Source organism: Hypanus sabinus, chromosome 5 (genome assembly GCF_030144855.1).
Source record: "Hypanus sabinus isolate sHypSab1 chromosome 5, sHypSab1.hap1, whole genome shotgun sequence".
Taxonomy (NCBI): Eukaryota; Metazoa; Chordata; class Chondrichthyes; order Myliobatiformes; family Dasyatidae; genus Hypanus; species Hypanus sabinus.
Window position 1 is genome coordinate 92,446,661 of NC_082710.1, and position 24,239 is coordinate 92,470,899.

The following is a 24,239-nucleotide window of genomic DNA, read 5'->3' on the forward strand; positions in this document are numbered from 1 at the left end:
CCTCTCAAAACACTTCATCACAATAGATATCAGTATAACTGGGCATTAGTCATTGAGGCAACTCACGCTGTTCTTCTTGGGAACTGATATGATTATCAATCTTTTGAGGCATATGGGAACCTTTGAGTGCAGCAGTGAGAAATTGAAGATGTCCTTACACACTCCTGTCAGTTGGTTGGCACAGATTTTCAGTGGCCTACCATCTACACCATCGGGACCTGATGCCTTGCGAGTGTTCACCCTCTTGAAAGATGTTCTGACATCAGCCTCCAATACAGTGATCACAGGGTCACCAAATCCTGGAGGGACTCCCACAGCTGACGTTTAATTCTCCCTTTCAGACTGCGCATAAAATCATTGAGCTTGCCTGGGAGTGAAGCATCACAGCTATTCATGATGTTAACAGACAGACAGACAGACAGACATACTTTATTGATCCCGAGGGAAATTAGGTTTTGTTGCAGTCGCATCAACCAAGAATAGTGTAGAAATATAGCAATATAAAACCATAAATAATTAAATAACAATAGGTGAATGATGCCAAGTGGAAATAAGTCCAGGACCAGCCTATTGGCTCAGGGTGTCTGACACTCAGAGGGAGGAGTTGTAAAGTTTGATGGCCACATGTAGGAATGACTTCCTATGACGCTCAGTGTTACATCTCAGTGGAATGAGTCTCTGGCTGAATGTACTCCTGTGCCTAATCAGTACATTATGGAGTGGATGGGAGACATTGTCCAAGACGGCATGCAACTTGGACAGCATCCTCTTTTCAGTCACCACCATCAGAGAGTCCAGTTCCACCCCCACAACATCACTGGCCTTGCGAATGAGTTTGTTGATTCTGTTGGTGTCTGCTACCCTCAGCCTGCTGCCCCAGCACACAACAGCAAACATGATAGCACTGGCCACCACAGACTCGTAGAACATCCTCAGCATCGTCCGGCAGATGTTAAAGGACCTCAGTCTCCTCAGAAAGTAGAAACGGCTCTGACCCTTCTTGTAGACAGCCTCAGTGAAATTGAAAGTAATGGTTTGAAAACCCTGCCAGAGCTGAAGAGTTTCTAATTTCAATCACGATTGGGTTTTTCTGCTCTTAAAATTTCCTTCCGCAGGACATACCTACTCTTCTTGTATAGCTTTGGATCACCAGTCACAGACCTAGCCCTCAATAAACTATGAATCTCCTGGTTCATTCACGGCTTTTGGTTTGGATATGTCCACTATGATCTTGAAGGCATAGAGTCATCCACACAGGTTTTGATGAAATCAATGACAACTGTGGAGTATTCATTCAGATTCAAAGATGAATACTCTACAATCCACTAACTCAGAGCAGTCTTGCATGCATTCCTCTGCCTCCCTTCACCATACCTTCTGAGTCTTCATCATTGGTGCTGCAGTCTTTAATCTCTGCCTATGTGCTGGAAGTTGAAGTACAGCTAGGTGATCATGCTTTCCAAAGTGTGGGCATGGGATAGCACAATCAAACAGTGGTCAAGTGTGTTGGCTGCTCTGGCTTCACAGATAATATACTGTGGTAGTTATTTAGAGACTTCTTCAAGCTGATTTGGTTGAAATCCTCTGCATTGAAAAGAAAAGTATCCAGGAGTGCTGTTTTATGACTACTGATTACAGTGTTTAGCTCCTCCAGTGCCTGCCTGATGTGGGCCTGAGATGAAATGTACATTGCTACCAGGATTATGGTGAAAAACATCCTTGGCAGATATAATGGATGACAGTTGACTGCTAGATGATCTAGTTTAGGAGAGCAGGACTGAGACAGAACAGCCATATCGATGCACCATGATGAGTTAATCATGCAATGTACTGCAGCTCCTCTCAGCTGTTCTGTCTTTGTGGTGGATGGTGAAACCCTCAGGCTGTAGTGCTGCATGCAAAATGGTGAGAGTGAGCCATGTTTCCATGAAACAAAGTACACAGCAGTCCCTGATGCCCCTCTGGTCCTGAAATCTTGCTCTGAGGTCTTCAATTTTATTTTCCAGAGACTGTACATTTGCCAGCAGGATAATTGGGAATGGGGATCAAAGGCTTTTGCACTTTAATCGTACCTGCAGACTGACTCATCTTCCATGTCTTCATTTTCTTAATATTGGAACTGTACTCACAATTTGAGCCTACAGTCCAGGATCCACTGATATCACCAGATTTGAGTATTGATAGACACTTATAATTAAACATTGCTTAAAACAATAAAGCATTGTTACTAAATACTAGGCTTTAGATAAGTTTGAATTTTAGAGATTTGAAAATGATCAATGATTGTACAAGGAAGGGAGGGTGTTGCTGGCTATCAGAAACTAAGGGGTGTGATTTAGGGATGGTGTCTCCTCACTGCATTGGCAGTGATCCTTTAACCATTTAGAGCATATCATCACATACTGGATAGTTTATGGCTGATTTGACTGAAGGTCCATGTTCAGATTAGGAAAGTGCATGTGTGTTGCCAAGTGAAAGTAACTGGTTTGAACTCAATTGTGGAGTACTTTCTGTTTTTCCAGTAACAGAAAATGTTGGCCACATTATTGTTCCCAGGTTTTGCAATTTGCGTTCTAGCTGCTCATTGTGGGTGCAAAGCAAAGTTCAAGAAATCTCTAAAATAAAGATCCAGTGCAATAGAATATCTGGAAATGTGTTTTTATTTATTGATTTTACAATTTCTATGGATTGATAAGTAACAGCTTTAAATTGAGAGCTGCACTTTGGATACTGTAACTCATCAGGTTTTCTTAATGTCTGCGTGGCAACAAAGTTCCTGGTATCAGCCACTTTAATTCACCATGCCGACATTGCTATTTCTGACGTGGTTTCCTGCAATTTTATGTTGAAGCTCAATATAAGCTGGAGAATCAGCACTTTATCTAATGCCAGGGCAAGTTATCGTCATCCAGTCTCAATACTGAATTTTATGGGTTCATGTAACTCACTTTCTCTTCACTAAGCCTGTTCTGTTGTAGGCCATTAATCTAATATATTAGCTCAGTTTATCTCTCTCCACTAATGTTGCCAGACCTGCAGCATTCCTCACATCTCTGCATTTCATAACTTATCTTCCTTTGCTTGCGTTTTCTCTCTCCAACATCCCTCATAACTCACTGTCTTTAATTACCCTAATTGCCAATAGGCGATAGTCTATCAACAAGTTACCTTCATCTGCAACTTTTCTGCATGGGACTTCTAACCTTACTCTAATTCAGGTATTCCCTTTGTCCTATTCACTCCCTTCCCAAATGTTTCTGTAAGCTAAATCCAACTTCTTTTCTCTCTTTTCCAGTTCTGATGAAAAGTCTTTGGCCTTATACATTAACTCTATTTCTTTTCTTCCACAGGTGCCGTCTAAATTGCACAATGTTTCCAAAATATTTTTTTATTTCAATATTTTTAGAAGTCAGGCATACAGAGTTTAATTTATCAGCAAAAATTCTCCTCTATTCAAAAGTCCCTATTCACCAATCTTGTTAACTTATGCATTATTCTTTTCCATTCAAAGAGAGAGGTGGCAGTGACATTTGACGGTGTTGTTCTAAGTTTTGCTGTGTATAGAAAATGTATAGGGACAAATTAAATTAACTTTTCAGGTCAAATCAATTAGCTTTTTTTTTCTAAACACTAATATTAATTTGCATCTTCTGTTATAAATATCATTAAATGAATTTGTCTTTCTATTGATGCTGCCTGACCTAATACATTTTACAGATTCACATTATCCATTGTACAATGTTGTATTTTGTTTTTGCATCATGCTGAGTGCCTTTGCCAGTGTAAGGTCAAGTGTAATTTCTGCATTAGTAGCAGTATAGCTTGTGTAAAATAATCAATTATATTTCTATGTATCTTCAATGGTACATGTTCTCACTGGTGTGAATTACTACCAGTTGAGGCTGAGAACAGTACTAATCTCTTTTTTTCGCAGGATCTTGGGAAAAGTGAAGCCTTTGGGACTTTAGGAAAGTCTCCAGCCTATTAGTGGATTATTAAACCACATAATGGTTATTAGGATGCTAAACAAACATTTGTATCCTGTTAGTGAGCCATTGAACCACACGTGTATAGCTTTGTTAATAGGTTAAGATATCTACCAACCCATGCAGTCACAGCTTATTAGGCTGCTTAAAGGAAGTTAAGCATTTGTAATTTGATAGAACATATAATTTATTAGTAGTTCTTTAAATATATAAGCATGCACAGTATGTTGTCATCACTTTAAATACATACCTATCATTTTGAAGGCTATTTGATTACATACCTGTAATTTGTTCAGTTATTTTAAATATCTGTAACCATTTAATAATCTATTTTAATTTGTATCCACAACCTGTTGATGTAAAATATAAATATATAATTTAAAAAATACATACAGGTTGTTGTGAACTTTTTATTGACATGATTATTTCTGAAAGTCAGTCTTGCATATTCCTTAAGTAGATGTGGATAAAAGTAAGTGGTAAAACAAACTAGTTAAATTTATTGGGTGCTAATATCTTCTGCAATAACATTAAGAATGCAGGTATAATATAATTTTGTGCTCCCAAAATGTTTACTTAAAGATCTGTTTTACTAAGTAAGTTAACATTTATTGAGCAGAATTAATTTTTTACATTCTTAAATATAGTCTACTTCTAGCTTTGATAGACAGACTTTCTTGTGGATAGAAAACTGAATGATAGCCTTTAAGAAGTAATGATAAATTACTTATCGTAAGTTCCTTTATATTCTAGGTGGAAAGCCATGTCCGTCTAGCCAAGCTTTGCAAGAATGGCGATCCTGTAATGTTCATGGTTGCACAGTGTTTTACTGGGAGGCATCACCATGGGGTCCCTGCACAGAAGGTACGTTAGTGGCAGCCCTCAACACTACAGTCAATTGGAAGGATGAAGCCACCTGTTCTGTGGGCATCCAAGTTCGACAAGTCCACTGTGTAAGGAACAAATTTGGACCTGTTTCTCCAAAAAGGTATTATTTCCTTTTCAGAGTGAGAATTTAACAAAAATTTAAAAATGATTGCATATCTTTATCTGTTGTTAAAGTTCTCTTCATGTATGAAGTGTGAAAATACTGAGTGTACATTTATGCTTTTTTCATCTATTGGTCAGCAATACCATCATGTTCCCTTTTAAAAAGATTCATACTGCCCCAAAGCCTGATCTAACTGAACTGGCAAAATTGCATTTCAGTCAACGATATTCTCTATATTAGTAATTAAATACATTTACCTACAAAACAATGCTGCTTTGAAGTTCTCATGGCTTTACTGACAGAAGAGTACTGTCTTAAAGTTCTTGAAAGGAGAGAAGATCATTTCTTTTGAAACAATCGATCTGATAATTGAAATATGAAGAAGTTCCATTAAGACCATTTACTGTGCCCTAACATTGGACAATATAATATGGGGGCTATTAACAGGATACTGGCAGGTAAGTAAGTTTATTTGCTGTTTGTTTAACATTAAATTATCCCTTTCAAATAAAAAGGTTATCCTGTTAGATTAGTACTGATAATGTCTGGCTGAATCCTTCACACTGTATTAGCTTGACAATATTTATTTTGAAATTATGCATATAGCTTTATTCAGTATTAGCTACAATAATATTTTATGGGCAATTTTTAAGCAGACTAATAAATAATTTCTGTAGAAAGAACACTTGTGTTGCCCAGATTACATTCCTTTCCATGAAAAATAATTAATTAAATTTTATCTTTTTAAAATTTATTTCTGACACATAAAAACAAGCTTTTTTGATATATAAAGAGGAGAAGCAAAGAACAATGACAAGAAAATAAAAACTAAGTAGTGCTAATGGAAAACATATTAAAATATCATGGGCATTTTTAAATCATGCTGATGAGTCCTCCGTGTTTGAACATCAGGAACAATAATTACATTGTCCAATGTTAATGAGATACTGAAGTTCAGCCTTCAAATTTTTGTCATTCTCTTCTGCAAAGAAACACATTTTAGATTATAAATGCAGAAAAAATCTGTCAAGTCTTGCTATTTAATTGTCCTTATTAAAAATAATTGATGTTAATAAATGAACAAAGGGTACTTAAGTTGATGTCTTGGACAATAGCTGAATATTTAAGTAAAAAGGACCACAATGTAGTTTAACGTCTATTACACATTTACATGTTCAATTTCAGATTGGAACAAAATGACTGTGCTCCAAAGATCATGTTGAGAAATAACGAGGAAGGCTACCTTCCAAGGAGTGTTCTGTGGCCTTGTTAAATCTCATTCTTTTTTTTTCAATGAAACATGTTTTTCAGATGATATGCTAAGTTTGTATTGGAGCTGTTGAATTTTGATGCAAAGCATTAGAACTGACTTTCTACAGATGCTGTCTGACCTGACAAATATTTCCAGCTTTCTCTTTTCTTTCAGATGTTTAGCAGCTGCAGGATTTTCTGTCTCCTGGTTCCAGTATTTTGTTTTCTGTCCTCTGCTGTGACTCGCCTTCTTTTAGTTGCACCTCTTCCAGTAATATCAGCCCTAACTAAATAGCCTTCATTACCCGCTCTCCACTGGCACTTCCCCACCTGTGCTATTCAGCCTCTTGGTCTCCGCCCATTGCAGATATTCCCTTTATTCTCACATCCTTTGCAGCAATTTTACACATGCTGGATTTCTAACTCTCTCCGGTTCTAATGAAAGGTCATTGATCTGAATTGTTAACTCTTTTTCTCTCCACAGATAGTGCCTAATCTTTGGATTTTTCTAGAACTTCCTTTTATTCCAGAATCTGCAGTTCTTTTCCTTTCCAATACCATGGTCTGTTGTGTCAGTGTGTGTTAGTGCAGATAAGTTCAATTTGTTGGGATGGACTGTTGATATTGCATCATTAGCCGTGATCTCAGTGAGAGAACTATAATTCAGTTCAATGCTGGTTCTTGGTCAATAATGACACTCCTAGTAGTATTTCATTCTCCATTAACAGCAAAGGGGATATTACTGGCACTGGGATGGACATAATTTAAGTCAATGACCCAGTATTGAAAAGCTCTTGTTCACTCATTGAAGTGAAAGCAAACTATGGTTTTTTTTCAGGTCAGTATTGGTTGACTTGATAAACTGCAATTTTTTTTAAACATCGCAGCATTGTGATTTAGAACTTCGATTGTCAAGCATAACAGGAATTTCAGTTAGGCAATTGTTTGAAAATGCATTTAAATAATCTCTCTGAGCATGTGCCGCAGATGATGCTATGTGACTGACGTGCTGGATAAAGTAAATTCTGAAAGTTTGTATAACTCATAGTTCGGGAGCCTAATGTAACTTTTTTATAGCAGGGAAGTCATAAAATCAGGAATATAGACTCAGAGTAAGGGAATAGTTATTTAAGGCTTAGATGAAGACCCTTTGCAGAGATTTGTAATTCCATGAAATTCTCCACCATGGGATTGTGGATGCATTTTTCAATGCAGTTGCTTAAGGGTGAGATAAATATTTCTTTGGAATACTGAGACAATCAAGGAGTGTGGGATTAGCTGGGAAAGTGCATGAGGCATGGGATCATTCTGATATTATTCAGTAACATACCAGGTTCAAGGGTCAATGTGGCCTATTGTCATTCTCATGTTTGAAAGAAATTATCCTTTAACGTTATTTTTAAAGAAAGACTGTTGCATCTTCTATGTCTGATCTTTGGAACGGTAATTATTGATTCCTTCTCTTTCCCAACATTTCTAGGTGTCCTGAAGATTCCCAGCCCAAAACTTTTCAGCCATGCCTTTTGCCATGCAAAGAGGATTGCATTGCCACCCCCTTCAGTGAATGGACCTCTTGCCCTACCACATGTCAACAAGGTAATTCTTCTGATGACGTATCTTTAGTGGTGAAGATACTCAATCAGTTTAATTATGCCACATCGTATGACGTTCTGGTCACCCCATTACAGGAAGGAAGTGATGGCTTTGGAGAGCAGGTTGCTGACATTCACAAGGATGTTGCCTGGATTAGAGATTAAGAAGTGTGAGGAGAAGATTGGATTGCTTTCTCTGGGTTTGGAGGCTGAGAGGTGACCTAATTCAAAGTCATAACATTATGAGAAATGTAGATCAATTAGACAGTCAGAGCTCTTTCCAAAGTAGGGATACTAGGGAGGATAATTTTAAGGTGAGGGGGGGAACATATAAAGAAGATTTTTTTACACATAGAGTGGTAGATGCCTAAAATGTGCTGTCAGGGCTGGTGATGGAAGCAGGTGCAATTATGACATTTAACTGACTTTTAGATAGGCACATGACCAACTAGGGATTGAGAGATATTGATGGGATTAGTTCTGAATTGGCTTCAACGTCAGCACAGGTATCATAGGCCTAAGAGTCTGCTTCTGTTTATGTTCTTCTGTGGTAAAATGTACTCAAACAGATCATTAAAAGTAACTGAAGAACAGATTTGTGAAACAATCTCCTCCAATAGCACACATCTACTCAATTTGCATTCCAGAGAAGATGAATAGTAAGTAAGGCACAATAGGATCAGTGCGGTGACTGTGTCTTGCGCACCAATCAGCTACTCCCATGTAAGGAGGTCCCTGGCTGAACCAAACACATGTTTTCATTCCTCAGTCACAGATTCCAATTCCACACTATAGATGCCTTGCTTTCATTATTTCGAGTCCCACCAAGATCACAGAGACAATGTTATGAAAAGGCCTGGTCTCCAGCTGATGAAAGAAAATAATTGATGGAGGGCATGAAGCAAAGAGGGTGTTGACAGGTTTTTAAATATTATTGGAACCGGGGGTTTTGGGTTTGGTGCAGGAAAGTAGTGCTGAGTTGAAGGTCAGTCATGACCCTGTATGACTCACAGTAGTGGTCAAACAGGGTCACCACCTCGTAGTTTGTACGTGCACATTTCAAATCAAATGCTGAAAATGTTCTGTCAGGGGCCCAAACAAACAGACCTTGTTCAATTCCAGGAGTAATAATTTTACATCACAAACTGTTCATGATTTCATTGCTCTAAGCAGTACCAAAAAGAGCCACCATAAGGCAGCCATATGAGTATCTAGTTTTCGTGGAAAGATTGGTAATGCTAATATAATCTAAGCTTTCTATGGCAGAAAATGTGAATTGTTGACAAATTGAGTATATGTGCCAGTGGAGTCATTGCTTGGTTATTGCTGGAACGTTTCAAGAGTAATCCCGTGACATATTTTCTCAGCATCTTGGCACATGCATAAGCAGGTTGTGGTAAATGAGTTTGTTTACAAGCCTAGAATAGACCAAGATATTAAAGACTTGGTTGACGTGTATTCAACATGCAGGGTTTGAATGCACCATTGTTGGTAAGGATAGGATATTTTGGCAGATGAATGTGTGGCTGAGGAAATGGTGCAATCTGCAGGGGTTCAGATTTCTGGATCAGTGAAATCTCTTCCAGGGAAGGTATTATATTTGAATGCACCAAGTATATAGAATAAAGTAGATGAACTTGTAACACAGTTACAGATAGATTTGTATGATGTTATGGTTATTGCTGAATGTGGCTGAAAGAAGATTATAGCTAGGAGCTTGATGCCCAAGAATATAAATTGCATCAAAAGGCCGGGCAGGTAGGCAGAGCGGATGGGGTGGCTCTGTTGGTAAAAAAGTAAAATTAAATCATTAGAAAGAGGTGACACAGGATCAGAAGGTGTAGAAAAGTTGTGGGTAGAGTCAAGAAACAGCATGCGTAAAATGAGCCTGGTGGGAGTTACATACAGACCTCCAAACAGTAGCAAAGATGTGGTTAACGAATTACACTGTGAGATAGAAAATGCATGTCAACAGGGTAATGTTGTGCTAGTCATGGGGGTTTTCAATATGCAGGTAGATTTGGAAAATTAGGTTGGGATTGTATCCCAAGGGTAGAATTTGTAGAATGCCTAGGGGGGTGGCTTTATAGAGCAGCTCATGGTTGAGCCCACCTGGGGATCAGCTATTCTGGATTGGGTGTTGTGCAATGAACTGGAATTGATTAGGGAGCTTAGGGGAAAGGAACCCTTTGGAGTGTTGATCATAATATGAAAGAATTCACCCTGCAACTTATAAAGGAGAAGTTAGTCAGATGTATTCGTTTTACAGTGGAGTAAAGGGAATTGCAGAGGCATGAGAAAGGAGCTGGCCAAAATTGTTTGGAAAGCAACATTCCCAATGATGATGGAAGAGCAGCAATTGCTAAAGTTTCTGAGAGAATTCAGAAGACACGGGATAGATACATCCCAAAGAAGAAGAAATATTCTAAAGGCAGGATGATGCAACTGTGGTGGACAAGAGAAGTCAAGGCCAACAGAAAGGCCAAGAGAGGGCATATAATAGAGCAAGAGCTAGTACAAATTTAGAGGATTGGAAAAGCTTTTAAAAAACAAACAGAAGGCAACTAAAAAAGTCATAAAGAAGGAAAGGATAGAATATGAAGATAAGCCAGCCAATAATACAGAGGATACCAAAAGTTTCTTCAGATGTATAAAGTTTACAAGAGACTTGAAAGTAGTTATGAAAACTGCTGGAAAATGATTCTCGGGAGGTAGATACAGGATACAAGAAATTGGTGGACGAACTGAATAAATACTTTGCATCAACCTTCACTGCGGAAGACACGAGAAGTTCGCTGGAAGTTCGTGGATGTCATGGAGCAGAAGTGAGTAAAAATACCTGAGAGAAGGTGCTTGGGAAACTGAAGGTAGTTAAGTCACCTGAACCAGATTGTCTATACCATGGGGACTTGATAGAAGTGGCTGAAGAGATTGTGAAGGCATTGGTAATGATCTTTCAAGAATCAATGGATTCTGGAACGGTTCTGGAGCACTGGAAAATTCAATTGATACTCTACTCATTAAGGAGTGAGAGAAGCAAAAGAAAGGAAAATATAGGCCAGTTAGTCTGACCTCAGATATTGAGAAGTTGTTGGAGCTGATTGTTAGGGATGTGGTTTCTGGGTACTTGGGAGCTCATGATTGAATAGGCCATACTCAGCATAGTTTCCTCAAGGGAAAATCTTGCCTGACAGGCCTTCTGGAATTCTTTGAAGAAATAACAAATAGGATAGACAAAGGAGAATCAATATATGTTTTGTACTTGGATTTTCAGAAGCCCTTTGAGAAGGTATCACACATGAGGCTGTTTAATAAATTAAGAGCATATGGTCTTAAAGGAAAGATACCAGAATGGATAGGGCATTGAGTAATTGACAGGTGGCAAAGAGTGGGAATAAAGGAAGCCATTTTTGACGGCTAACTGGTGACCAGTGATATTCCGCAGTGGTCTGTGTGGGGACTGATTGTATGTTATTTGTCAATGATTTGGCTGATGGTTTTGGTGGCTTTCTGGCCAAGTTTGCAGATGATAGGTGGAGGGTCAGGCAGTGTTGAGGAAGCAGGGAGGCTACAGAAGGAATTGCACAGATTAGGGGAATGGATGAAAAAGTGGTAGATGGAATACAGTGTTGAGAAATGTTTGGTCATGCACTTTGGTAGAAGATATGAAAGCACAGAGAATTTTCTAAATGGAGAGAAATTTCAAAAATCTGAGGTGCAAAGGGACTTGGGTGTTCTCATGGGACAGTTTCCCTAAAGGTTAATTTGCAGATTGAGTCTGTGGTGAGGAAGGCATATACAACATTAGTATTCCTTTTCAGAGGAATAATATATAATATAGTGTTATAGAAAGATGTAATGTTGAGTTTTTTATAAGGCACTGGTGAGGCATCACTTGAAGTATTGTGAGCAGTTTAGGGCTCCTTAACTAAGAATAGGTTGCTGGCATTGGTGAAGGTTCAAATGATATTCACTAAAATAATTCTGGGATTGAAAGGTTTATTATATGATTGCTTGGTAATGGGATCCCGTTGGAGGTGGCGGAAGTTACGGAGAATTATATGTTGGACCTGGAAGCTGGTGGGGTGATAAGTGAGGACAAGGGGAACCCTATCCTGAGTGGGGTGGCGGGCTGATGGGGTGAGGGCAGATGTGCGGGAAATGGGAGAGATGTGTTTGAGAGCAGAGTTGATGGTGGAAGAAGGGAAGCCCCTTTGTTTAAAAAACGAAGACATCTCCTTCGTCCTGGAATGAAAAGCCTCATCCTGAGAGCAGATGTGGCGGAGATGGAGGAATTGTGAGGAGGGGATAGCCTTTTTGCAAGAGACAGGGTGGGAAGAGGAATAGTCCAGGTAGCTGTGAGAGTCTGTAGGCTTATAGTAGATATCAGTAGATAGGCTGTCTCCAGAGATGGAGACAGAAAGATCAAGAAAGGGGAGGGAAGTGTCGTAAATGGACCAGGTAATAGAGTTATTGTGGAGAGGATGTTTCCTATGGTGGGCGAGTATAAGACCAGATGATGCAGACTCAGAATACAGTGGCATGCTTTTAGAATGGAGAGGAGGAGGAATTTCCTAAGCCAGAGGGTAGTGAATCTGTGGAATTTGTTGCTATAGGTGGCTGCAGAGGCCAAGTCATTGGGTATATTTAAGGCTGAGGTTGATAGATTCATGATTAGTCAGAACATAGTGGGATATGGGGAGTAGGCATGAGATTGAGGCTGAGGAAAATCGATCAGCCATGATGAAATGGTGGAGCAGACCTGATGGGACAAATGGCCTAATTCTGCTCCCACAATACCTCTTGTGTTCTTACGAATTATAAAACCCATCTTCTGAGAGGGCTAATTTGGACTTGAACTATAAGGTTGTACTAATTATTGTCTAATGGTGAGATGACAGCCTTCTCATTCAGAATCTTCTGCAAGTGGTTTGAAATATAACCAGTGGAATCCTGCACTATGAGAAAAAGGACTATTGATGAATTTTGGCCGATTTGACCACTGTTGGTTTGCCAGATATATAGGGAGGGGCTGCAGTTCCTTTCCAGCCAATTCAGGGAATATATGTGTGCTGTGGCTACCAAAAAAAAAGCCTCTCATCTCTCTGCAAAGCTGCATCCAGTGGGTAAACAGACTAAACCTTTTAGACTGTGAAGGACACTTTAAAGAAGCAGTTGACAGACCACAAAGGCTCAAGCAAAGCAGAATTCTAATTTTCATCCATCAGCTCAGAAGAAACCTAAGCCAGGTCCAGCCAAACTGAAAGGGAAGAATGGAGGGTAGGAAGTGAAGCTAAAAACTGTAGCTGATAAAGAAAGACAGACAGTTTCGAGTGAGTAGTAAGGTGTAGGAAAAGTTTTTTTTCATCAATTTTGCAGTAAATAGATGAGGAGTTCAGAAAGATGCAGTCAATGTTGATCATCTGGTGCACACTGTTCCCAAGGTGCAAGAATTGGTGACAAACTGATTCATGAAATGCAGGATGTGCCAGAAGAGGCTGTCACTACAGAAGACGAGGAAAGTGTAGAAGAGATAATGAGCGAGAACCTGATGGAGATCATAGTGAATTTTGAAACGGGTGTACAGTTAGCATCCAGAGTGAATGCTGGAGTGGTACCAGGCAAGCCAATTGTGTGAGAAGATCCCAGGGAATGAGGAGAACAATTATGTTGTTATTCATGCATAAATAATACAATTAAATGAGAGTAGTATAGTGTGTGCCTCCTTAGGACACAGCAATGGACAACTCCTTAGGAAAACATCATACACAACTTAAGTGATCACAATTAATTTGTAATTAGTAAAGATGTAAATTAATTTGTGGGTACTCCACACTGCTGCAAGTCCCAAACCCGTACTTTGTAGCAAGCACACGATACCAGCACCTCAGATAATATTACTTAAAGGATTTCAAACCACTATAAATTTATTTAACTTGATCTAGGCCCCTCTAAGGTCTATTGATGTGACTGATGCTAACCAATTATTCTTTGTTCTATGTGTACACCCTCTGAAGTAGTTTCCTGGATGGAATCTTTGAATTCCAATCTCGATCTCTACACCACTCCCAAACCCCTACCCCAGCTTTAATGCCCCAATCTCAGGCCCTGGTCCATATGGAAGATCTCCTGTCCTCTGGCATAGTCATCAGAAATGATCTCTCTCTGCTCAGCATTCCTCCAGCAATACCAGCTGTTTGTGAAGATCCCCACTAACTATTGATCCCTGATCTAAATCCCCTTTGAGGAGTTATCTTTGGGCCCATGACTCCTGACCCTAGACACCAACTGTTCTTGAAGACATTACGAAGCCAGTAACTTGACTTTTTAAACTTTGTTTATGGCTGACAAATTTGTTGCTGCAGATCCCAGCCTCTGGAATCTCTTGCCACTCCAGGTCTCTGCCCCAGCCATGTAACATGTTGTTTAACCCTCTCACAACTTGCATTGGAACTGGATTGCATATTTTCCATTGCAGAAAATTCAATTTCCCTCTCAAAATCCCTGGGTATGAGAGAGATTTTCAGTGGGTGATCACTATTTGGGAGTACAGAGAGAATTAATTTTAAGCTCAGCACATTCTATGATGCATATCTGGAACTATGTTGAGTGGAATAATTGAATACTTAAAAATAATTAATGTTGGCAAATAGAGCAGTAATATACATATTTCATTGCAAGAATTTAGGCTGCAGAGCAGTGTTAAAGTGAAGAAAATAAGAAAAAACACCTCTATTTTGAGAATGCAGAGCTATGATGAATTACAGAAAGAGAGAAATTTAAGTTAAATTCCAATACTTGGCAAAATGTAAAGAAAACTCTGTTGTTTTTATTTTCAACACAGCTTATGCTCAAAGACACTTTGTACAGGCTTCAAGATTGTATAGAGCAAAAGAGTGGCTGAACATGCAGATCTTTCTTTAAAAATGTCAACAGAAATTAATTTAATTTTACTGAATAAACTCCTGAGGCTGTTATGAAGAACATTGTTCTACAATTACAGGAGTAAAGAAATGCTTTGCTTCAATGACCACAGTAACACAACCCTTTAATTAAATTCTAACTGTTTGCAGTGAGGATGTTGAGTGTTTCTCTGGTGTTCTTGGTGACATTGCCCTTGTACTTTGTGAATTTAGCCATGCACAATGATTGAAAGCACACAATAAAGCATATCCGTTAAAGAAACAAATCTAATTTACTTATTACAACCAACTCAATGAAGCCAGAGTTTTATCTCCAAAAGTCAAAACATGGATCCATTAGAGGTGTAGCTGGGAATGCCATTGTGTCCTTTGTCACACATGCCCCTGGACTTCCCCAGAAAGCTTCGATAATCATGCGCAAGTATACAAATTGTTTCGGTATCACAATCACCCATTTTCCAAGATACTGCAACATCCTTCACTCTTTGATGCCACCTAAAGACCACCTAGTCATGTGATAAAATCATTAAAGTGCCATCCCTTATCTCCAAGCTTATATTATATTTAACTATATAACTTACAGTTACACTTCTTTTATAATGCTTTAGGGTCAGCATAGAAAGGCACCATCCAGTCTATAATATCCATGCCAACCTTTTCATTGGCCTTCTATGCTTTGCCTATTTAAGTGACCGTATGAAACACCTTGGTTTCCTTGGCTGCACAAGTCTAGTGAGGATGTTCTCTGGTCTCACCAAACTCCTGAGATTGAGATGGCTCGTCCCATCCCAAACCCCGGCTTATGTGGATGCTGTGTAATTCGTTACCCTGTTATGAATTAGTGCCGTGAAATAACAGACAGTACACTGCAAACGATTAAAGGACTATTTATGAATCTTACCTTAACTAAAGAGTTAGTAAAGAATAGCAAAAAGAAAAGGGCCCATTCTAATTCAACAGTCAAATGTGCACAAGTTAGAACCCATCTTGAACTTCTTTGTCACTCATGCACTGGGACCTCGGCCAGTGAAAGCACACACCACCTTCCGAACATCACTCACAATCCATCTCGAATAAACGGGTCTCCTACCAAATCGTATGCTATGACTGGTTCTCCCAAGCATCTTCTTGCTTCATCTCCTGCCAAACACAAGCCCAAGACTAACCTTATTGTCCCTCCCCAAGAAATCCTCCCACTAATTGGATTCCACATCATCCTTTATCTTCAACAATAACCCAAACAGGCTGAAGTCAGAAGAAGCTGTTCCAACAGAGCTGCTATATGAAATACCTACAGCATAACAGTAAAGATGTGAACCAGGGCATTACATGTATAAATGCTTCTTAAACATAGACTCTGCCATCCTCTCTAAAAGTACATTCCAGATATCAACCACACTTTACATAAAAAATATACCTCCTTTGAAACTTCTTCCTCCCACATTCTTCCAACCTTAAGTCAATGCCCTCTTTTTTTCGATATTTCTACCATGGGAAAGAAGATTTTGATTATTTAGTCTACTTATGTTTCTTATTGTTCTTATTTTGTTCTATCAGGTCATCCTTGGACAAACACACCCAGACTATCTGAAGTCCTCCAATCCAAGCAACATCCTTGTGCAACTGACCTCACTCCAGGGCGACTACATCCTTCCTGTAGCGTTATAACCGGAAACACACACAGTATCCCAAGTGCAGTCTAACCAGTATTTTATAACGTTTACAAATATACTTTGACATCAGGTTTCCCTGATACTGGTCAAAAGACTTTCTTCAGTTCTATTCCTCACTAGTTAGGGATTTACAGGGCCTTTAATCAATCTGCTGTGTTTTGCTCTGCAAAGATAATGGTGCCCATTACAATATTTCTACATCTGGTTCAGGTCTGGCTCACAGTACATGGAAATATTGTTCAGACATGCTGGAAATACAGAGCATCAAGTAACTCTTTGTTCTGTTGCGCACCATCTTGATGTATGTAATTGATCACGTCATCTCAGTTGGGAAGGATGATGACTGACTCGAAATCATGGAAAGACATTATTATTCCACCCTCCAGCACTTCTTGTACCACATCTCAGTAACCCTCTCAGTAGAGATACTCGACAAAAGTCAGAAAATCAAATTATCTGGTGAGACACTTATTTTACAGACAAATAAAAGCTTTTCAGTGTGAAGCAGCATTTTAAAGTTTTTTTCACACAACTTTCCTCTGGAACTTTGTGCATAGAATGTTGTTGCAGTCCTCAGGGCAGTCAACATTAAACCAGCCAATAGTATCCAGACTGCAGCAACATATAATGAGACATTAACAATTTAATTGCCTATGTGCTTTATTAATGGTGTAACATAGCACTTTTGTGTACCAAAGGCACTAGGAACAAATTGTTTGATGAGATTTATGATTTTTCTTCACTCCTCACCACCTCCCAGCCCACTATGCTGAGGTCTGTCAATGAGAAACAGTTGGGAAGTTGGTACAGAGCAGCAAACTCAATTTGCATTGTTCTGGGATCAGTGCACGTGCTTATTGATACGCAAAAGTAATGGACATTAGAGTTTATACTGGCTGTCCAGCATTTTTGTGTAAGGATCTGAGCTTCTGGAGCTGTGATTGGAATCATTCTGGAGCATCCGCGATGCTGAGAAAGTCGTGAACAGCACGTTCAGTGAGTTGGCCACACCGCAAGTAGAGGCTACACAGGCAGAAAGGGAAGGGGTGGCCACTAGACAGTGTAGCAGTAGGTAGGTAGTGCAGGAGTCCCCTGAGGTCATCTCCCTCCTAAACAGAAAGACTGTTTTGGATACTGTTGGGGGAGATGTCTCATCAGGGGAAGGCAGCAACAGCTGAGTTCATTGTACCGTGGGTGGCTCTGCGGCACAGGAGGGAAGGAAAAGGAGTGGGAGAGCTATAATGATAGGGGATTCGATTGTAAGGGGAATAGAATGGCGTTTCTGCAGCCACAAAAGAGACTCCAGGATGGTATGTTGCCTCCCTGGTGCAAGGGTCAAGGATGTCTCTGAGTGGCTGCAGGACATTCTGGAATGGGAGGGTGAACAGCCAGTGGTCGTGGTGCACATTGGTACCAACGATATAGGTAAAAAATGGGATGAGGTCATACAAGGTGAATTTAGGGAGTTAGGAGATAAACTAAAAAGTAGGACCACAAAGGTAATAATCTCTGGATTACTACCAGTGCCACGTGCTAATCAGAGTAGAAATAGGAGGATATTTCAGATGAATACGTGGCTTGAAAAATGGTGCAAGGGGGAGGGATTTAAATTTCTGGGGCATTAGAACCTGTTCTGGGGGAGGTAAGACCGGTATATACAGGACGATCTGCACCTGGGCTGGACTGGAACCAATGTCCTAGGGGGAGCATTTGCTACTGCTGTTCAGGAGGCTTTAAACTAATGTGGCAGGGGGATGGGAACAAGTGCAGAGAGACAGAGGGGTGTAAAATGAGGGTAGAAGCAAAAAGTAGTAAGGTGAAAAGTAAAAATAGCAGGCAGGCAAATCCAGGGCAAAAAGCAAAAAGGGCCACTTTTCAACATAATTGTATAAGGGCTAAGAGTGTTGTAAAAACAAGCCTGAAGGCTTTGTGTGTCAATGCGAGGAGCATTCGTAACAAGGTGGATGAATTGAATGTGCAGATAGTTATTAATGAATATGATATAGTTGGGATCACAGAGACATAGCTCCAGGATGACCAAGGATGGGAGCTCAACATCCAGGGATATTCAATATTCAGGAGGGATAGACAGGAAAGAAAAGGAGGTCGGGTAGCATTGCTGGTTAGAGAGGAGATTAACGCAATAGAAAGGAAGGACATTAGCCTGGAGGGTCTGGAATCAATATGGGTAGAACTGCATAACACTAAGGGGCAGAAAACACTGGTGGGAGTTGTGTACAGGCCACCTAACAGTAGTAGTGAGGTTGGGGATGGCATTAAACAGGAAATTAGAAATGCGTGCAATGAAGGAACAGTAGTTATAATGGGTGACTTCAATCTACATATAGATTGGGTGAACCAAATTGGTAAGGGTGCTGAGGAAGAGGATTTCTTGGAATGTGTGTGGGATGGTTTTCTGAACCAACGTGTCGAGGAACCAACTAGAGAGCAGGCCATTCTAGATTGGGTATTGAGCAATGAGGAAGGGTTAGTTAGCAATCTTGTCATGCGAAGCCCCTTGGGTAAGAGTGAACATAATATGGTGGAATTCTTCATTAAGATGGAGAATGACAAAGGTTCTGAACTTAAAGAAGGGTATCTTTGAAGTATGAGACGTGAATTAGCTAAGATAGACTGGCAAATGATACTTAAAGGGTTGATGGTGGATATGCAATGGCAAGCATTTAAAGATCGCATGGATGAACTAGAACAATTGTTCATCTCAGTTTGGCAAAAGAATAAACCAGGGAAGGTAGTGCACCCGTGGCTGACAAGGGAAATTAGGGACAGTATCGTCCAAAGAAGAAACATATAAATTAGCAAAAAAAAGCAGCACACCTGAGGACTGGGAGAAATTCAGAGACCAGCAGAGGAGGACAAAGGACTTAATTAGGAAAGGGAAAAAAGATTATGAGAGAAAGCTGGCAGGGAACATAAAAACTGACTGCAAAAGCTTTTATAGATACGTGAAAAGAAAAAGATTGGTCAAGACACATGTAGGTCCTTTACAGTCAGAAACAGGTGAATTGATCATAGGGAACAAAGACATGGCAGACCAATTGAATAATTACTTTGGTTCTGTCTTCACAAAGGAGGACATAAATAATCTTCCGGAAATAGTAAGGGCAGATAAATCCCCAGGGCCAGATGGTCTGCATCCCAGAGTGCTTAAGGAAGTAGCCCAAGAAATAGTGGATGCATTAGTGATAATTTTTCAAAACTCCTTAGATTCTGGATTAGTTCCTGAGGATTGGAGGGTGGCTAATGTAACCCCACTTTTTAAAAAAGGAGGGAAAGAAAAACTGGGGAATTATAGACCGGTTAGCCTGACATCGGTGGTGGGGAAAATACTAGAGTCAGTTATCAAAGATGTGATAACAGCACATTTGGAAAGAGGTGAAATCATTGGACAAAGTCAGCATGAATTTGTGAAAGGAAAATCATGTCTGATGAATCTTATAGAATTTTTTGAAGATGTAACTATTAGAGTGGACGGGGGAGAGCCAGTGGATGTGGTATATTTAGATTTTCAAAAGGCTTTTGACAAGGTCCCACACAGGAGATTAGTGTGCAAACTTAAAGCACACGGTATTGGGGGTATGGTATTGATGTAGATGGAGAATTGGTTGGCAGACAGGAAGCAAAGAGTGGGAGTAAACGGGACCTTTTCAGAATGGCAGGCAGTGACTAGTTGGGTACCACAAGGCTCAGTGCTGGGACCCCAGTTGTTTACAATATATATTAATGATTTAGACGAGGGAATTAAATGCAGCATCTCCAAGTTTGCGGATGACACAAAGCTGGGCGGCAGTGTTAGCTGTGAGGAGGATGCTAAGAGGATGCAGGGTGACTTGGATAGGTTAGGTGAGTGGGCAAATTCATGGCAGATGCAATTTAATGTGGATAAATGTGAGGTTATCCACTTTGGTTGCAAGAACAGGAAAACATTATCTGAATGGTGGCTGATTAGGAAAAGGGGAGATGCAACGAGACCTGGGTGTCAATGTACACCAGTCTTTGAAAGTGGATAGAGCAGGTACAGCAGGCAGTGAAAAAGGCAAATGGCATGTTGGCATTCATAGCAAAAGGATTTGAGTACAGGAGCAGGGAGGTTCTACTGCAGTTGTACAAGGCCCTGGTGAGACCGCACCTAGAATATTGTGTGCAGTTTTGGTCCCCTAATCTGAGGAAAGACATTCTTGCCATAGAGGGAGTACAGAGAAGGTTCACCAGATTGATTCCTGGGATGGCAGGACTTTCATATGAAGAAAGACTGGATCAACTAGGCTTATACTCACTGGAATTTAGAAGACTGAGGGGGGATCTTATTGAAATGTATAAAATTCTAAAGGGATTGGACAGGCTAGATGCAGGAAGATTGTTTCTGATGTTGGGGAAGTCCAGAACGAGGGGTCACAGTTTAAAGATAAAGGGGAAGCCTTTTAGGACCGAGATGAGGAAAAACTTCTTCACACAGAGAGTGGTGAATCTGTGGAATTCTCTACCACGGGAAACAGTTGAGGCCAGTTCATTGGCTATATTTAAGAGGAAGTTAGATATGGCCCTTGTGGCTAAAGGGATCGGGTGTATGGAGAGAAAGCAGGTACAGGGTTTTGAGTTGGATGATCAGCCATGATCATACTGAATGGTGGTGCAGACTCAAAGGGCCAAATGGCCTACTCCTGCACCTATTTTCTATGTTTCTATGTTTCTATGATCTAATCTCGTGTCTCTGTGTGAAGGTGGAGAAAGCTGCATATAGGTGGAAGGGAGTGAGTGGTTGTAGATTAGAAAGTATAACTAAAATATGCCCTGTTTTATAACTATAGATTAATGTTTCTACTTTCCTTTATTTCTCAGGTTCATCAGTAGCAAACCATCTGACCATTTTTCCAATACTTTTTTTTCAGGCAATTCTTCTAATGCTAAGCAGTCTCGCTACAGAATTATCATCCAGAAGCCTGACAATCAAGGGCAGGAATGTCCAGATACATTGTATGAAGAAAGAGAATGTGAACCACTCTCTGTTTGTCCGATCTATAGGTAAAAATAACTCAGGCAAAACTTCGAGATACACTTCATTCACCTGTAGCACATGCCATTATTGGAAAGGCTGACTAAGGGATCTTGATCTCAAAACATAAGCACAGAATAAAGTAGATTATTGACCAAACTCCTGGCAAAGTCTATTGACACTTCAGTGTGCTCTGTCCACAACTTCCTTGTAGCAGACACCTCAGGAACATTAAACTGTAGGAAACAATACTGGGACTCGGACAAGCATCCTCTAAAGCTTTTTTGTTTGATCTAATCTGAGTGTAAATATCACTTGTATTACTCTCTCCCATAACTCTCTAGCAGGTGAAATGCTTTTTCATTCTTTGCCTTGAACATATTCTTTGGGTTAGAGAATCCCTATGGTCACATCTCTGAGGGAAGAAATACTTCCCCATCATAAGGGTTTGATCATTTGTCTGAGATGATACTGACTAGTTTCCAATACTCCCACTAGGAGGAACACCAACTTAGAATCTACCTTATCAATCATCTTCAGAATATAGTATGTGACCATTTCTCCTTTTCTGAACTCAATGAGTATTGATTCAAACTGTTGAATCTCTTTCCGTAAGTCAGCCTCGTTTTCCCAGAGATCAATCAAGTGAACCTTCTCTGTGTTGCCTCCAATCCAGTGATATATTTCTTTAGCTTCAGAGATGAAAATTATGAACAGCACTCATCAGCGACCTATAAAGTTGCATCAACGATACCCTATCTTGGCAAGAAAGGCCAGTATACCATAAGACGTTTAACTTTCTTCTTTTCTTTCTTTATCAATCTTTTTATTAGTTAAATAAAGAAGTACATATATATGTATATATAAACAAGAGGAGAATTATCACAAATATCTATATCAGTAACAGTTCGAATAAAAGAAAAAATAGCATTATCAAGATCAAACAAAGTATTAATCTAATAGTATATAATGAAAAGAAGGGTAATTGATTCTCCTCTTATCCATAAAAAGAAAAAAAAAGATAAAGAACTTTTTGTAGTTGACATAAACAGAAAGAAAAAACCCAACCCCCGCAAAAAAAACAAAAAAAAGAACTGGGCAGTTCAAACTGAGAGTGAAAACCAAAAAAAAAACAAGGAAAAACTCCCTGATCAAATCCAAAACTTCAAAAAGATAACTGGAAGGGCCATAGGTCAGAGCCTAAGAAAATATTGAATAAAAGGTCACCAAGTTTCCTCAAATTTAGAGGATGTATCAAATGTCCGACTTCTTATTTTCTCTAAACGTAAACAGGACCTAATGGAGGTAAGCCAATGAATAACAGTAGGTGGATTAGAGTCCTTCCATTTAAGCAAACTGGCTCTCCTTGCCAAGAAAGCTGTAAAAGTTATTGTCCATTGAGCAGAAGCTGGAATAACTCCTCCTTCCGATGGAACGATCTCAAAAATTGCTGTTAATAAATTCCATTGTAGATCCAAATTCAGAACCTTTGACAAAGTTTTGAAGACTTCTTTCCAAATATTATCTAACTTGATGCAAACCAGAACATATGTGTTAAAGTAGCCACCTCAATATTACATCTATCACAAATAGGATTAATATTAAAAAAAAATAAGGGCTAATATGTCCTTGGACATATGCGCCTGATGCACTACCTTGAACTGTATCAAGGAGTGACGGGCACAAATAGAAGAAGTATTTACCAAATAAAAAAATTTATCCCATTGATTATCTGAAAGTGACTTTCGAAACTCCAGTTCCCACACAGCTTTAATTTTATCATTAGGTAACATGCGCAAGTTCAATAACCATTTATAAATTATAGCTATCAACCCTTTTTGAAATGGTTTGATCTGAAAAAGAGTATCAATAACATTGGGTGAATAAGCCAAAGGAAAATCTTGGAGTAAATTACATAGAAAATTCCTATTCTGTAAGTATCTAAAGAAGTGCACATTAGATAGGTCATATTAATCTGCCAAATGCGTGAAAGACATTACACAATTACCCAAGAACAAATCTAAAAAAGTTGCAATTCCTCTGGTTTTCCAAATTGAAAAGGTCTGATCGAAAATTGAAAATTAAAAAAAAAATAAAATAGATTTTACCAGAAAGAACTAAGTTATTAAAATCAAATGATCTACAAAATTGAAATCAAATTCTTAATGTATGTTTAATAATAGGATTAAAATCTCAACTACTGATCATAGAAAGTCACTGAGCTTTTCTCCAAATCCATCCAGAAGGGACAATCATGTATAACTGAAAAATGAATCCAAAAAGTGATATAACGAATGTTAATTGCCCAGTAGCAAAATCTAAAGTTTGGCAAAGCCATACTACCACACTTTTTAAATTTCTGCAATGAAAGTTTACTCAATCTAGGATTTTTATTATTTCAAATAAAAGATAAAATTCTATCAAAAAACGGTTTAGGTACAAAAGAGGGGATTGCTTGGAATACATATAAAAACTTCGGTAATACTATCATTTTAATAGCATTAATATGGCCAATTAATGATAATGTCATAGAAGACCATTTAGAAATTACTTGCTGCATATACTTAATTAATAGAAGAAACTTGTATTTATACAGGTCATTAACATTTTTGGTAATTTTAATATTGAGATCAGTAAAGTTATTTTTAGCAATACTAAAAGGAAATTGATCATATTGATCAAAATAATTGTTAATAGGAAAAACTCACTTTTATGCAAATTTAATTTATATCTAGAAACTCTACTAAATTCAGAAAATATAGATAACAAAGCAGGAATCGTTTTCTTGGGATCTGAAATATAAACTAAC

General features: G+C 39.0%; 1 protein-coding gene across 5 annotated transcripts in view; it reads left to right on the top strand.

Annotated features, from left to right (window-relative positions):
• Window positions 1–24,239, top strand: part of thsd7ba (thrombospondin, type I, domain containing 7Ba) — a 969,622-nt gene that overhangs the window by 538,361 nt on the left and 407,022 nt on the right. For all 5 annotated transcript variants that reach the window (XM_059970235.1, XM_059970236.1, XM_059970238.1 and 2 more), the window contains exons 9-11: window positions 4,740–4,974; window positions 7,709–7,824; window positions 21,327–21,459. In XM_059970235.1, coding sequence (XP_059826218.1) covers window positions 4,740–4,974; window positions 7,709–7,824; window positions 21,327–21,459 — 484 coding nt within the window. The remainder of the gene's footprint in view (window positions 1–4,739; window positions 4,975–7,708; window positions 7,825–21,326; window positions 21,460–24,239) is intronic.